The sequence below is a fragment of the Anguilla anguilla genome, chromosome 3 (assembly GCF_013347855.1).
Source record: "Anguilla anguilla isolate fAngAng1 chromosome 3, fAngAng1.pri, whole genome shotgun sequence".
In the NCBI taxonomy this organism is placed as follows: Eukaryota; Metazoa; Chordata; class Actinopteri; order Anguilliformes; family Anguillidae; genus Anguilla; species Anguilla anguilla.
Genome location: NC_049203.1, coordinates 64,840,828 through 64,857,428, shown reverse-complemented (window position 1 = coordinate 64,857,428; position 16,601 = coordinate 64,840,828). Strand labels below are relative to the sequence as shown.

The 16,601-nt window shown below is 44.4% G+C and overlaps 2 protein-coding genes and 1 long non-coding RNA gene across 4 annotated transcripts; 2 read left to right on the top strand and 1 right to left on the bottom strand.

Moving 5' to 3' along the window:
* The first annotated feature begins 188 nt into the window (after nucleotides 1-188).
* On the top strand, nucleotides 189-6,424 carry sil1 (SIL1 nucleotide exchange factor). The gene is made up of 9 exons (XM_035411417.1): nucleotides 189-685; nucleotides 980-1,118; nucleotides 1,698-1,806; nucleotides 2,772-2,883; nucleotides 3,164-3,352; nucleotides 3,860-3,981; nucleotides 5,205-5,301; nucleotides 5,660-5,824; nucleotides 6,028-6,424. Exons 1-9 carry the CDS (start codon nucleotides 581-583, stop codon nucleotides 6,385-6,387), a joined length of 1,398 nt encoding a protein of 465 aa, XP_035267308.1. The 5' UTR covers nucleotides 189-580; the 3' UTR covers nucleotides 6,388-6,424.
* Nucleotides 6,425-7,201: 777 nt separating this feature from the next.
* On the bottom strand, nucleotides 7,202-13,120 carry LOC118224168 (serine protease inhibitor Kazal-type 1-like). Of its 2 annotated transcripts, none has more exons than XM_035411419.1 (4): nucleotides 12,999-13,120; nucleotides 9,599-9,639; nucleotides 8,766-8,878; nucleotides 7,202-7,504 (listed from the first exon to the last, which is right to left on the bottom strand). In XM_035411419.1, the coding sequence occupies exons 1-4, from the start codon at nucleotides 13,024-13,026 to the stop codon at nucleotides 7,444-7,446; spliced, it is 243 nt and encodes an 80-aa protein (XP_035267310.1). In that variant the 5' UTR covers nucleotides 13,027-13,120; the 3' UTR covers nucleotides 7,202-7,443. The 2 variants fall into 2 exon arrangements, with proteins under 2 accessions (XP_035267310.1, XP_035267309.1); XM_035411418.1 differs by lacking the exon at nucleotides 12,999-13,120 and adding an exon at nucleotides 10,207-10,435.
* LOC118224169 lies at nucleotides 11,116-13,949 on the top strand. The gene is made up of 2 exons (XR_004764590.1): nucleotides 11,116-11,961; nucleotides 13,284-13,949. It is a non-coding gene; the product is annotated as an uncharacterized LOC118224169 (long non-coding RNA).
* The last annotated feature ends 2,652 nt before the right edge of the window (nucleotides 13,950-16,601 follow it).

Here is a 16,601-nt window from a genome sequence, read left to right as displayed (position 1 = left end):
GCGGCATCAGGCCTCTGCTTTTTGCATTACCAGTGCAGTCAAAAAATATTACGTATAGGGCTCTGTGGTCACAACGTCACAAGAAACATGGGCGGTGTAGCGCTTTTAGCCAATACAATTGCGAGACTCGAGACACGTGCTTGCAAACACACACTTTTCAAATTGTGATTGGGTCAATCATCCGATGACGTGTAAGATTTTGGGGGACGCTTGCTTGTCTTATGCGGATGTGTTTTGTATAAAAGTGGATAGTTCTGTGTGTAAGTGCGGTTAATAGAATTGGTAAAGACCGATAACGGGTTTCACGCTTAAATCTGCATTGGTTACTTATGTAATACCATAGCGTTGTATTATAGAAACGGTGATAACTGGATTTACAGCATATAGTAATCGAAGTAGCCTACTAGCTGACAGTGAAAAACGAATTAAAAGCAACATTCTCCGTTTAAAAAATAGATAGAAACACGACCGCTAAAATGGTAAAAGACAGACAACACCATTCATCGTAAGCGCGCAGCCACTAATGTGTATCAGATATCCTTGCTGCGCAGAGGGAATTCTAGAGTAGCAGAGGTCTACCATGCCTGTTGGATGGCGAACGCCGCGCATTTCCTGGAGCGGAGCCGGGGTGACACTCATTTTTTGGGTGTTCAGTGTTCATTTTGTTTGTGCCAGTTGTGAAAAGGTAAGCTCAATATTCGTCTTTGGCGTCCTTCAGCATTTTACCGGTCTCATCTTGACATGAAGCGCGGCTATTTCAGGGAAGAGCGATACAAATTATGTACCTTTCATCAATTCATCATTCATCACCAAGTCAGTTTTGTTCCGGACGCTGGACTTGACCCTTTCGCAGAGGTTTTTAAGTCAGACTAAAGTTTTTTCAGAGAATGTACCTACGTGCCATTTAATTAATATTTCATGAATAAATCGAACTTGACAAAGAATAATATCTTTCACAATACTACAATACAATTCCTAGTCTGTCTCAGCCCTGACTGTTGTGGAGAGCACTGAGCCCAGCAATGATGATGACGGAGAGGCCCATGTTGACAGTGAAGAGGACCCCGAAGACCTGAAGGTGTTTCAGCCCACGGACCAGTGGCAGACGCTCCGACCAGGTGCGCGCAGAACAGCTTGCCTCGCGGCAAGGCAGTACAAACCCCAGCTCAACTGCAGTCATTTGTCATAGTAATTGATTTTACTGTTTTATTATTGTTCTTTGTTGTCGTTTTATTTATTTGTATTTATCAGCTACATCTCATGCTACATTTAAAAAAAATCGTTTTACCTGTTTCTATTTGCTCGCAGCTTTTTGTAAGTGCTGTTAATATGTAACTTCATTGTTTATATATTAGCAAAAACACAAGCTGCAATAGCCTGAATGGTTTGCTGTAGTCCATGCTGTGGCACAGCACATTTTTCCCTCCATCTTTGCATTGCTTTGACTGGAATGCAATGGGAGTGCAGCTGTCTAAGGGCAGTGTAGTATAATGGGTCTTGTAACCTGTAGGTCACAGGTTCGATTCCCAGGTGGGACACTGCCGTTGTACCCTTGAGCAAGGCACTTTACCTGCATTGCTTCGGTGTACTTCCAGGTGTATAAATGGATGCGGTGTAGAAAGTTTTGTCTGGATGAGAGCGTCTGCTGAGTGCCTGTAATGTGATGCAGTGGTCACGTGATCCGTGTGCGTTGCCAGGTTACGCCGTGCCCGCGGGCTCCCACGTGAGGCTCAACCTGCAGACGGGACAGCGGGAAGTGAAGCTCGGGGAAGAGGGGTCCCTCCGCTACTGGAGCGACGGTCAGAGGTGCGCACTTGCAGCACGTAGGTTCACGCGAGGCCATGATTTACCTGCCCTGTCCCTGAGACTTTACGGGTTAGGTTTTTAAAAACCCGTCACCTTTGACCCCTGGCTCTGTGCATTACATTCATTACATTACATTCATTACATTACATTACATTCATTACATTACATTCATTTGGCAGACGCTTTTATCCAAAGCGACGTACAAAAAAGTGCATTTCATGGTCGTAGACAACTGCGGAACACGGGTTCAGTAAGGTACAATTACTTATTTTGTACAGCTATTTCTAGCCGAGAACAATGAACACTATTCTGGTCTAACATCTGCAAAGCCAACTAGGCAGAAGAATAAGCTACAGTATTAGGACAAATACAAATTACCAAGAAGTGCAGGGATGGGGTAACATGTAACAAGTGACAGGAAAAAACGGTTTTTTGTGCGTATGGACATTTTCAAAAAAGTGCTTGGCTGGAGGCGAGCACATCTGGACCGACCCATCCCGATATGTCAGTGTGTAACCTCCTGGTTACGCAGCCATGGTAGTGTTTTGGGTTTCATTTGATGGCTTATCTTCTTTGTGGTTTTTCACAAAAGTGACCTTTCGTTTTCTTGTGATTTTTGTAACGGTTCAAACTTTTCAGCCAAGGAAACCAGGTACAGGAATAATTGAAAACAGTCATTTTCGTGTCAGTTACACCAAGTACCAATTGTGCGCTTACGTTTATTGTTAGATGAGAGACACTACATCTTGCAATATTTTAACCTACCAAAAGATGAGATGGGAAGATATTTGTTGTCCCTCACAAAATAATGCCATTTAGTAGCGGAATAGTGTATGGGTGGTTCAGAGGCAGTGGTGACCAGAAAGCATGAAGTCCTCGGTTGATACTGCTGATTTTCACGCAAGCGGGGGAAAAAGGCCTGCGTCAGTACTGATGTCCGGCTCTGTCTCTTCCCGGTGGGGCAGGCGAGGCATGGTTAACACGGAGACCCCATCCTTCACCGCTCAGGAGCTGAAGAAGGCCCTGAAGCAGTTCAAGGAAGAAGGAGCTGAGTCTCCAAAAAAGGACAAAGAGAAGGTGCGTGGATGGATGATGCCTTTAATAGTTTTTAATAATAAGGTTTTTTATTTATTTTATTTTTTTTTTTGGAACTTGCACTATATAGACTTTTTTTTAATGAACTTTAAACAGAGGCAATGTGGTGAAAACAAAGCCTGAATACAAATGTATTAATTGGGGGAAAAACCAAGATTTAAATGTATGAAATTCCACCCTCCGTCTCAGTGTTTGCCTTTCTGGTCCTCGCTGTAGTCGCCATGAATATTAACGTGCCTGGGGGCTGTTTGTACTGGTGCAGGAGGAGGCGGAGCTTCGGGCCCAGTTCCGCTCCATGGAGGAGCTGAGGAAGGACATGGAGAAGCTGGACATGCTTGTGGAGACCGACTTCCAGATCATGAGCAAACTGATATCCAAGCTCAACAGCTCCAGCTCCACGCCAGAGGACAGGGTCTCAGCCCTGCTCGACCTGGAGTACCTGGTGCACCAAGTGAGACCCGCAGCCAGTGTCAGGAAAAATGCCATCCATATCACAATAGGCTCAGATGCAGGCTGTGAATATTGCAATAGGCTCAGATGCACATCGCAATAGGCCCAGATGCAGGCCATCCATATCACGATAGGCCAAAATTCAGGCCAGGCATATCACAATAGGCCCAGATGCAGTCCGTGAATATCACAGCAGGTCCAGATGCAGGCCATGCATATCACAGTAGGCCCTGATGCAGACCGTGCATATTGCAATAGGCTGATTGACAAAATACAGGCATAATAAACTGAAATTTCCGGAATTTCACGAAGGCAGATGTCTACGACAATATATAATTGAAGCCGAGCAAGAATGGCTCTATTCGTGACAGAATTTTGGAGCATTTTAGAAATTTCAGTAGCTACCAGAAGACTTGCAGAAGTTCAACTGAAGTTCTCTGTTTGTTTCTTTCTTTCCCATTCTTTGAGCTTCCGTTTTAACAGACTCTAACGCCCTGTGTGTGTTCAGGTGGACAATGGGCAGGACCTGGTGTCTATGGGAGGGCTGAGACTGGTGATCGACGCTTTGAACAGCACAGATCTACGCCTGCAGGAGAGTGCTGCTTTTGTCCTGGGCTCTGCTGTCTCCAGGTAGGCTCCTGCAGTCCCTGTCTTCGCGTAGTCTCCTGCGTTCCCTGTCCCCAGGTAGGCTTCTGCGTTCCCTGTCCCCAGGTAGTCTCCTGCGTTCCCTGTCCCCAGGTAGGCTTCTGCGTTCCCTGTCCCCAGGTAGGCTTCTGCGTTCCCTGTCCCCAGGTAGGCTTCTGCGTTCCCTGTCCCCAGGTAGGCTTCTGCGTTCCCTGTCCCCAGGTAGGCTTCTGCGTTCCCTGTCCCCAGGTAGGCTTCTGCGTTCCCTGTCCCCAGGTAGGCTTCTGCGTTCCCTGTCCCCAGGTAGGCTTCTGCGTTCCCTGTCCCCAGGTAGGCTTCTGCGTTCCCTGTCCCCAGGTAGGGTTCTGCGTTCCCTGTCCCCAGGTAGGCTTCTGCGTTCCCTGTCCCCAGGTAGGCTCCTGCAGTCCCTGTCCCCAGGTAGGCTTCTGCGTTCCCTGTCCCCAGGTAGGCTTCTGCGTTCCCTGTCCCCAGGTAGGCTTCTGCAGTCCCTGTCCCCAGGTAGGCTTCTGCGTTCCCTGTCCCCAGGTAGGCTCCTGCAGTCCCTGTCCCCAGGTAGGCTTCTGCGTTCCCTGTCCCCAGGTAGGCTTCTGCGTTCCCTGTCCCCAGGTAGGCTCCTGCAGTCCCTGTCCCCAGGTAGGCTTCTGCAGTCCCTGTCCCCAGGTAGGCTTCTGCGTTCCCTGTCCCCAGGTAGGCTTCTGCGTTCCCTGTCCCCAGGTAGGCTCCTGCAGTCCCTGTCCCCATGTAGGCTTCTGCGTTCCCTGTCCCCAGGTAGGCTCCTGCAGTCCCTGTCCCCAGGTAGGCTCCTGCAGTCCCTGTCCCCAGGTAGGCAGTCCTGTAAAACTTTAGTGGGCTCATTCCAACAGCTTACTTTACACTCCTTGCATCCTTTCCTCATGTTGTTTCCTCGCTCCTTGGCTCCACCCAACATGGAGGACGCAAGGAAAGGACATGAGGAAGGAGGAATCAAGGAGGCTTGTATTAGGCAAATGGAACGCCCTTGCTCTTTCAACCGTCAGTTTGAAGCCACGTCAATTACTGACATGGCAGATGTGGAGAAGCTGGTCTACGGGTCGATCATTTATACGTCACACGTTCCGAAAAAAAAGTATAATGTATAACGTCAGTATAATTGTTTTCAAAATGTTTTGATAATGTAGAGGCAGTGTTACAGGGCGGTTGAGTAATGCTACCCTGCCCTCTTCCCTCAGTAATCCTCGGGTGCAGGTTGAGGCGATGGAGGGCGGTGCCCTGCAGAAGCTCTTGACCCTGCTGGCCACAGAGCGGCCAATGGGTGTGAAGAAGAAGGTAAGCGACATGTTGCTCCTCCCACTCTTGCCAGCTCTTGCATGCATTCAGCGTAATCAAAGATCAACATTCAGAGCCTCAGAAAATGCACAGATGAATTGTCATGGCAGCATCTATTGACAGAAGAACCTCAGTTGCTAACAACTATTTTAATGCTGGGGCCATCATACAAAAATATGGATCTTGGCATCCATATACTTATACGGCTCATTTTTGTTATTAGTTTTTACCTTTCTGAATCATCACACCTTTGAAATTGGACGCAACTCTAACAATCTGCAGAATTGTGAATGCCTACGTTAACTTCAGATGTGAGTAGTGTATTTATCTGTGTGTGTGTGTCTGTGTGTGTGCGCAGTTGCTGTTTGCTGTAGGTTCGCTGTTGCGTCACTTCCCCTATGCTCAAAGTCACTTCCTGAAGATGGGTGGCGTGCAGGTGCTGGGGGACCTGTTCCGAGCCTCTGGGGGCGGGGCTATGCGTGTGAGAGTTGTCACCTTGCTCTATGACATGATCGTTGAGAAGGTGAGTCATGCTTTATGTCCAAAACAAGTAAGGGACAGGTGGAGTAGTAATTACGCAACCAACGACAATTGCTTATAGTAGCAGTTAGTCAGAACTTATTGTTGGTTGCTTTTCGGAAAGTACTGTTGCATTTTAGGTGTTCAGCTGGATGTTGAGTGAAATGCTGTGCTCAAGGCGAACCTCTCCCTCCCTCCCGTCCACAGGAGCTGATCTCTCAGGCTGGCCTGGTTCCCATCCCGGACTCTCATCAGGAGCGCCTGCGGCAGTACGCTCAGATCTCCTTGCTCCCCCTGCTGGCCGAGCAGGGCTGGTGCAGCCTGGTGCCCGAGATGCTGGCCTCCCCGGAGCACGACTGGCGGGAGAAGGCCCTGCGCGCCCTGCTGGCCATGATGCCACACTGCAGGCCCCAGTACCGGCAGAACCAGGCGCTGGCCCTCTCCCTGAGCGCCCTGCAGCAGCAGTACCAGGAGCTAGCGCTTAGCGAGCAGGGCCTCGGGGAGGAGGAGGGCTACTTCGGGGAGATCCTGAGTCTGCTCAACACCGTGCTGCTGAAAGTGCGCTGACCCTGGGGGGTTTTCAGGGTGCGGGTGGGGGGGGGTGAGGGTGGGTGGCTGGAGCCCCTGTGTGCCAGAGAGGGCAATAAAGGCTACGTTGCTGGAAAGGTGTTTGCGTGCCTGTCCCTTGGTTTTGTGCTGGGGATTTCAACCTGTGCTGGACCCCACCGTGTACCTGTTCCTCTATATGAAAGGTAGCACGCACTGTGGCTGCAAAATTATCCATGCAACATAGTCGTCAAAGCACCAACCTTCTGTTTATTTTGCGAAGTTGTGTGCTAAATCCAACTTCAGTTGGTTGGGTACCCCAACGATCTTAGCTGTGAACTAGAGAAGTCCTTGTATTTATTGGTGAATTTTTATTTGTTCAGTTTTCAATTGTTCAGTTATTGAGGAAATGCTTTCTAAAAGGATGAAAAGGGCTGAACTGGCCGCATGAGAAATTAAGGTTTCTTAAAAACGAATGACCAGGCACTGCTGTTGCTAAGTAACGAAGCAATTCTATTTGTTGCCTGTCTACACATTGTATTCTAATGTCTAATGCCTTGTTTGTATACGTCATCTCCACAAATATATATTAATATATGAATAAATAAATGCAGTATTGGTGTGGGGCATGCCACCTCAAGCTGTAATTTAGAAAGCCTGCGATCCCAATTAAGAGTACTTGTTAGTTGACTCTGTGAGTTGCTGATTGCCGAGTCGTGTGTCACTGGTCAGCATAGATACGACACGAGTCATTATTGATAGCAGGTAGAAACCGTTTGTTCGGTAGGTCGTGAGTCATGGCACATCTAGAAACACAAAACGAGGGAAGATGCACTTGCTGAATGCTGAATATTTTATTTATGCAGCGTACACAAAGTTGCGATCTACAGAGTACACATAAAATTGCGGTCTAACGGATTACACATAAAATTGGCGTTAACTGGTAACACAAAAAAAAATTCTACCGATTACACATTAAGCAGCGGTCCTCCTCGCGTGAGAGTCGTGAGCCGTTTACGTTTCCCAACAAAAAACAATGCAGGAGAAAGCATTTTAACTGTGAGTGAACCGGACCGTTCACATTCTTCTTATTGGACACGGCCTGTCCATGATGATCATGATGTTTTTATTATTTTTCCTGTAAGAGAAGTACAGCACAGTGTCACGGCTACAGATAAAAAAACACTTCAAGCCTGACATTATGTTGGTAGGTAACAAGCGTCTCTGGTAACAAGCCAAGTTTGCAGAAAAAAGGTCCTGTACTAATTTGCACTGAAGATATTATGCTTTATGTTTCAAAGATTAAACGGTAACAGACGAAATTTGTACAGCAGGAAAGCGGTTTCAACCCCTGTGGTATTTGAATATGTGTTAATATGTTATGCGTGTTTCTCGTGTTGATAAAGAGAAAACAAATTTAAAAAATAATCCAGTCTGCTTTGATGGTCAGTCAAATTCTTTTTAGACACCCCTCATGGGCTGTCTGACTCAATGGACTACATAAGAACTAGAAGGGAAACTGCCAATGAACTACAGTTCAGTGGTCTGATTGTACTTCTGTAATATAGTTAACAGAACTGAGGACTGCATGGGGCAGCAGTATACGTTATGCTGTTAGAAAACTGGCCTCGAGCAGGAGTGCTGATTCACTATATGGCCAAAAGTATGTGGACATCTGACATGCAAAATCTCATCCAAAATGATGGGCATTACCATCCACCCTTTGCTGCTATAGCAACCTCCACTCTACTGGGAAGGCTTTATACTATGTGATGGAGCATTGCGGGGATTTGCTTCCATTCAGCCAGCAGAGCATTAGTGATGTCGGGCACTGATTGGGCGATTAGGCCTGGCTAGCAGCTGCCTTTCCAATTGATCCCAAAGGTGTTGGATGGGGTTGAGGTCAGGGCAGGGTGCAGGCCAGTCAAGTTTTTCCACACCGTTGTCAACAACAACCATTTCCGTATGGACCTCGCTGTGTGACTGGGGGCATCGTCATGCTGAAATAGGAAAGGGGTTTTCCAGAACTGTTGGGGAAGCGCAGAATCATCTGGAATGTGATTGTATTCTTTGATTGTATTCAGATTGTATTCTACAGCAGCTTTGAGATTTGAGAAAACAGCCCCAGACCAAGGGGTGTCCAGATACTTTTGGTCATATAGTGTAGGTTCACATACCTTATGTTTGGGCCAGAGACGCACAAGAAGCAGTGCATTTTATATTGTATGCTGTATGCTAATATGGCAGCTAATATGTAAACAAAAGAATAAAAATATCTTCAAAGCATAACTCTCAAGCACTGGCTTCCATGCACCTCAGTGCATTAGTGTACAAATGTGTTATGTTCTGCAGCAGAAAACAATCAACACACAGGACAGGAAGAGAAATCTGCAACTTACATGCTTTCAATACAGAGTAAACACTCGTTATCATAAGTTTGGCCATCAGTCCCACACACAGGTTGTAAAATTTTGGGACACAAGCCACTTTCGGAACCCTTCGAGCATTTGGCCTGTTAGAGGAAGGTATGAAAGAACAGTCATTAATGGAATGATGTACATTTTTTAAAATGATTCTGTGATTGTGCATCTGTTCAGCAAAGGGCCATGTCCTAAATAACTGAGTTATTGCCTACATTTTTACACGCCACTTCAGTAGATGAACATTTACTGGAGTAAATTTAGTTGAGCTTTTTCTCTACTTGGCATGTGAACCTGTCCCCGCTCCTGGTCGAGGTTAATTTTCTAGCAACACCACTTATACTGCTGCCTCATGCAGTCCTCAGTTCTGTTAACTATATTACAGAAGTGGAGTCAGACAGCCCAGGAGGGGTCTAAAGAAATTAGACTGAACATCAAAACAGACTGCATTCTGTTTTCTTTGTGTATTCTTTTGAAATGACTCTAAATACCCTACGAAGAATTTGAAATGGTGCACGCAGAGGTTGAAAATCCAGGTTCAGAAAGTAAAAGTCCTCCCCAGTATATTGTTCTAATCACCTGGATTTCCTAATTAGCACAATTCTTCAGCCAGGTAGGTAGAATTAATTTGTGAGATCAGCTGAGTTCATGGGTGGTCGAAGCATATGGCAGGAGTTTTACTTTCTGAGCCCTGGACTTTCCATTTCTGGTCTCATATGACATATATGAGGTGAATTTGCACACATTAAAACAGCAATCTTGGTTTGTGACTCGCCAAAATAATGTCAAACATCTTCTCAGTGACGCCTCACCTGTCTGGGCCCTGGCTGTCTCCCTTCACCGGGTGAGAGCTCTGAAAAGAAAGAACGAGATTGACGTGTGAGTGCCCTTTTTCTATTGGGAATCTGAGCCATAGTTCAGTGTCACAGTTGCATTGTGGGTGAATACTGAGGGATTTGCCTCCACTGAGCCACGGTCAATGCACAGAAATTGAAAAGAAATGTTTGTACTTCGGTGTTATTCAATAAATCTTCTCTACCTAATGTTTTTTTTTAATGTAGATAAAACAAACTACAAGTTAATGTCATAAAGAATTGGAAATAGTAAAGTAGGAAGTAAAGTGAGGTACTGACGGACAAAAAACAGTCACAACAAGAAAAATGAAAAAAAAAAATCTCACAAATATTTTATTCTGATTGCCTTTATAACGACATGTATTTTGTCTTGTGATTTTTTTTCTCTCCCTCTGCCAGAAATATCTGAGCAAGTTTCCTCAAAATTCACTGTTCCTTAAAAAGAGAAAACCCCGCTCACAGTCCCCACGGACAGGATAAACGTATTTTGGAGCAACTAAAATAAGTAATTAATTAATAAATATACACAGATTTTAACATCATGCCCTGAACTTGCTGGTACTCACCAGACACTGCGACCAGCAGCACTATGCAGACCAGGATAATGTGTTTCATGGTGCCTCTGAGGTTGTCCTAATGAGAGTGTGACTGCAGGTGTGTTTGCCCCTGTTTCTGTCTCTGTTCTGGTCCCAGCTCTCTTTAAATGGAGCTGGAGCCAGTCCCCACTGCACCCACTCCACCCTCACCTGTGTACACCTAAATTTGGTTGTTGATGTGCAAATGCTGGTTCTCACACCAGCCCACAGACCTGGCATTCTCTGATTTGCTTTAAAACTGCATAATTCTTAATCAGTAGCAGGGCTAGATCTGGGGGGGGGGGGGGGGGGGGGGCCAGGATACATATCCCCCGCCTCCCTTGCACTCCCATTTTTGGTCTAACCCCCCCCGCCCCAAACTTCAGCTATTTACACTGTATAAACAAATATTTTGATCCACCCCTGGAAGAAACCTAAAACAGATTTTCACAAGTTAATATTTCTCACCTTATTTCCTACTGGGGGGGTGGCAGTGTAGTATAATGGCTAAGGAGTTGGTCTTGTAACCTAAAGGTCCGAGGTTCGATTCCCCGGTAGGACACTGCCGTTGTACCCTTGAGCAGGGTGCTTAACTTTTTAACCCCTTACTCCACCTCCAGGTCCCTCAGGTCGTCTGACTTGGGGCTCCTGGCTGTCCCGCGAGCAAAACCTAAGCTCAGAGGTGACTGTGCCTTTGCTGTTGCTGCCCCTAGACTATGGAACAGCATCCCCCACTCAATTAGATCTGCCCCCTCCATTGATTCCTTCAAGTCCAGGCTGAAAACATACTTTTATTCTGTAAGGTTTGGATCTTCCTGATGTACTTTCAGTGCGCCTATGCCTGTGATTTGTAGATTTGTGCCTATACGTGTGTTTTGTTTCAGAGAGTGCTATGTTCACACTGACCTGCTGTGGGCTTGTTTTTTTCTTTTTTCTTTTTTTTTTTTTTTAGGAAAGAGTGGATCTATATGATTAAAAAGAGATTCATCTTTAACTGCACTAGTCTTTTAAGCAAAATGTGTGGATGTATTGTGTTACATGCTGAACTAAAAATCGCTGAACATCAGTCTGTCATATGCAACAGGGCTTTCTAAATGCTTCTGGGAAAGATGGGTTAGGGTGACATCAGTGCCTCATATTTTTTGTTTGAATTTTACAGCTCGTTTGCATTGGTAAAGCCACAGCAGAGGCATTTCTCAAAAGTAAAATATAATTTCAGGTACATTCAAAACTTCTGGGTAACTACCAGGGCCAGTGTTATGTACTCAGGATTAATTCATTAAAATTTTTCCCAGCAGCTTAGACGTGTGCAATAAGTTGACAGGCCCAAAATGTCTTCAACGAGCTGCTTGACCCTTTGATTTCCCACTTTACATTTTGCTTAGGTACGTAAAGGGACTGTTCGTGATTTTTCCAACTGTGGAGTTCATCGGAATGACCAGAAGGTGGAAGTACACTCACCGGAGCTCTGAGTTTCGGTCACATTCATGCTCCCCCGCCCTCAGCTGCCTGCAGGCTCGGAGAAAGCCGTTCTCGACGACGCATGCGCAGTTTAAACAAAGCCGTTCTCGACGACGCATGCGCAGTTTTAACCCGAATATGGCATCGGCTGTTTTGTTCTACTAAATGTTCAATATTATGATTCGTGACTCATTATTTATTTATTTTTACTTGGAGGGGTTTTGGGTCTGTGAATGAGAGTAAGTTGGACATGGCTTTAGTAATATGTATCCATTAAGAGCTCAGGTGTTAACGTTACCTAACTAACTAGCGAACTTTAGCTAAATTAACATTAGGCTACTCACTGTAGTCGGGTGCACGCACGGCTGTGTACTGTCTTTCCTTTGTTAAGCACTCGGCTAGCAAACTAGCCGGTTCGATAATACGGCCACCTTGCTGACCGGGAAAAAGAATAAGGAGAAAACGCTAAATCATCTAAGTTTAGGGGTTTATCGTGCGGACATGTGAAGTTGTTTGTTAATTCTGTCTGTAGAAATAGGGTCAGAAGGTACCGAAATAAATGTGCTTAAGGTCTGAGAGTCTGTGGTCAGAGTGGTTATTTCTGTAGGAAACCCTGAAAAGTGACAAACTCCCGCTGCTGTGTAGGTATGAGGCATGCCGCCCAGCCAATGTGTAACTTGGGGGGGGGGGCTGTATTTGAGTGTCAGAGAGTGCTATGTTCACACTGACCTGCTGTGGGCATCTTTTTTTCTTTTTACTTTTCTTTTTTTTAGGAAAGAGTGGATCTATATGATTAAAAAGAGATTCATCTTTAACTGCACTAGTCTTTTAAGCAAAATGTGTGGATGTAGGCTATTGTGTTACATGCAGAACTAAAAATCAATGAACATCAGTCTGTCATATGCAACAGGGCTTTCTAAATGCTTCTGGGAAAGATGGGTTATGGGTGTCATTAGTGCCTCAAAATTTTAAGTTTTACAGCTCGTTTGCATTGGTAAAGCCACAGCAGAGGCATTTCTCAAAAGTAAAATATAATTTAACGTATATTCAAAACTTTTGAATAACTACCAGGGCCACTGTTATGTACTCAGGATTAATTCATTAAAATTTTTATACCCATTTGCATTGCTAGCGCAAGGGCTGAGGCATTTCCCAAAAGCTTAGACGTATGCAATAAGTTGACAGGCCCAAAATGTCTTCAACGAGCTGCTTGACCCTTTGATTTCCCACTTTCCATTTTGCTTAGGTACGTAAAGGGGCTGTTCGTGATTTTTCCAACTATGGAGTTCATCGGAATGACCAGAAGGTGGAAGTACACTCACCGGAGCTCTGAGTTGTGGTCACATTCATGCTCCCCCGCCCTCAGTTGGCTGCAGGCTTGGAGAAAGCCGTTCTGGACGACGCATGCGCGGTTTAAACAAAGCCGTTCTCGATGACGCATGCGCAGTTTTAATCCGAATATGGCATCGGCTGTTTTGTTCTACTAAATGTTCAATATTATGATGCGTGACTCATTATTTATTTATTTTTACTTGGAGGGGTTTTGGGTCTGTGAATGAGAGTAAGTTGGACATGGCTTTAGTAATATGTATCCATTAAGAGCTCAGGTGTTAACCTAAGTAACTAGCGAACTTTAGCTAAATTAACATTAGGCTACTCACTGTAGTCGGGTGCACGCACGGCTGTGTACTGTCTTTCCGTTGTTAAGCACTCGGCTAGCAAACTAGCCGATTCGATAATTCGGCCACCTTGCTGACCGGGAAAAAGAATAAGGAGAAAACGCTAAATCATCTAAGTTTAGAGGTTTATCGTGCGGATATGTGAAGTTGTTTGTTAATTATGTCTGTAGAAATAGGGTCAGAAGGTACCGAAATGAATGTGTTTAAGGTCTGAGAGTCTGGTCAGAGTGGTTATTTCTGTAGGAAACCCTGAAAAGTGACAAACTCTCGCTGCTGTATAGGTATGAGGCATGCCGCCCAGCCAATGTGTAACTTGACGGGAATTGTTGCAATTACTTCTGCGTTGCTGTGCAGTTAGCCTATGTCTGACTGATGCCACCAATGTTTGTTCGGTTTGCCAAATGGATGACCTCTTGTTTGGGGGTTTCTGGTATTTCTCATGTTTAGTAGGGATGATCATCTGGAAGTATTGTGCTGCCTGTTAGATAGGGTAGTGCACGCTGGTACATGGACTGCAATACCTGAATCAGATCCATTCAGCACCAAACCAAAAAATATATACTTACACATTCATTAAAACATGTAATTTAAGTATGTGAGTTGTCCTGACTGTATTTTATTTGTTGCCTGTTTACACATTCCCTGTGTGAAAATATCATTAAGTGGATTTATCATTAGTTGGCTCTCTGAGTTGCTGACAGGAGTCTCTTCAACAGTCCTTTATCAATGCTGTATTACTTTATTGATGCGGTGTACAGAATACACTCAAGCGGCAGGGTACAGATTACAGACTATGCAGTTGGCCTTCTAGATTCTTCCCCATGGATCCCAAGCAGATGAGCAAGCAGGTAGGGCAAGTGTTGCACGACAGTCGTTACGTTCCCATCCATAAAACAATGTAGGAGAAATCAGTTGAACTGTTGCGGACAGTTTACTTTCCTTTTTTGGGTCAACACGCCCATGGGGCCACATCAGGACGTTCGTCCCCTTTTCCCTGTAAGTGAAATATAGCACAGTGCCACAGCTGCAATAGAAATACACAGAAAAACACTTCAAGCCTGATGTAATGTTGGCAAGTAACAAAACAAGTTTGGGGAAAAGAAGTCCCCGTACTAATTTGCAATGAAAATTCTGCTTTAAGTTTCAAACGTGAAAAACACACCAAAAAAATAGACTAAAGTTCTACAGCAAGGAAAGCTTTTCAACTCCTGTGGTATTTGATTGTGTATAAAATTACACTAATATGTCATGTGTACCACATGTAATGCTGGGTAGTGTATTTAGAGTAATGTTTCTCATATGCATAAAAAACAAATAAAAAAGAATCCATTACATTACAGGCATGTAGCAGATGCTCTTATCCACCTATTGACTTACACAACTTTTACATAGCATCGATTTATCCAGCTGGATATATACTGAAGCTGGATATATATACAATGCAGGTTAAGTACCTTGCTCAAGCCAAGGGTATAATGGCAGTGTCTTACCCAGGAATTGAACCTGTGACCTTTAGGTTACAAAACCAGTTCCTTACCCATCATACTACACTGCCACTCCAGGCTGCTCTGGTGGTGTCCAGTCTGAATATTTTAGACCCCTCTTTCCCTCCAGGCAAAATTCTTAACTCATTTTGCTCCAGTGAATATCCATTTACTAAACTAGTGGCATGTAAAAATGTAAGAAATAACTGTAACATGGCCATTTGCCATACAGATATAAATATAAAGGACTGTCTCAGATGCATTACATTATAGGCATTTAGCAGACACTCTAATCCGGAGCAACTTACACATTGTATCCATTTATACAGCTGGATATATACTGAAGCAATTCCGGTTAAGTACCTTGCTCAAGGGTACCTTGCTCAATGGTACAACGGCACTGTCCTACCCCGGAATCGAACATGCGACCTTTTGGTTACTAGCCCAGTTCCTTACCCACTGTGCTACACTCCGTCCAGATGCGAGCATGTCATGACTAAATAGCCACCTTTTGTGTTTTTTTTGCTTGTTTTGGGTTATCTGCCTGTAATTTACTTGATTGTCTCATAAATCTATGTGACAGACAGATAAGTACATAAGTACTTCAAGTACAAACAGTACTTTGAACACACTGCCCAGCATTACATGTGGCATGACTACACATATTAAGGTTATTTTACACATATTCAAATACCACAGGAACCTGGAACCCTGTGCAGGCTATGCGCAGATAAGCACAGGGAATGCAAATGACTTTTTTCCTCTTCAAACTTGGCTTGTTACTTGTCAACATGATGTCACGCTTCCCCCCCTGTAGTGCCTCCCCATTCTGGTTTGGAGCGGTAGTACGGCTCTGGGAAAGGCTGAGGTCTCTGAAAGCAACAGCAAGAACAGAACAAGAACTTAGCTGCCACAGGCACTGGCTCAGCTGCTTTCGCCGATGATGTGACTGCCGATGGCAGCAGCAGAATGAGTAGAACAGGTGTTTTTGGGGCTTTTCCTCAGTATTATTGAAAATTCTCGGGTCATCAACTGTACAGGTCTTCCTTGGTCTACCAGGCCCTTTGTGTTTACGGAGCTCACCAGTGTTCTCTTCTTAATGATGTTCAGAACAGTTCATTTGTGGTAAGCCTAAGATTTGGCCTATGTCTGACTGTTTTTTTTTTTTTTTTTTTTTTCATATTTCTCAGCCTCATAATAGGTTCCTTTATTTTCATTGGCACAATTCATGTCCTCATGTTAACAAATGACTATAACAGGCTCCAAAAGTGATTAAAAGCCTAGAGTCAGGACTAGAAACTTAGGTTATCTTATACTTGCAGTTAAGAGGCAATTGAACACACCTGACTAATCGAAAACACCTGTGAAACCAATGGTCTCTAACATTATGGTGCCCTGAAATTGGGGGCTATGTATAGAAAGTCCTGTTATTCCTATGTGGTGAAACCAAAATGTATTAAAATATATGGCAAGCCATTTAAGTTTTTATTCAACTAGTTATTGATATCAAGAATTAAATTTTATCTCGCTATTATTTGAATTCTTGATATTAGAAATTCAATTTTAACTAGTTAAAATAGGTATTTTTGATATCCAGAATTACATTTGAGCTACTTAAAATTGGAATTCTTGTTTGATGAACTGAACGTTCACCTCGCACATTACATTTCCTTATTATTTATAATTTCATAGACAGATCACTTCAGAGCATTCTGTGGGCGAGCATTTTCTTTCTGGCAGCGAAACATGTCATTCCCAGTTA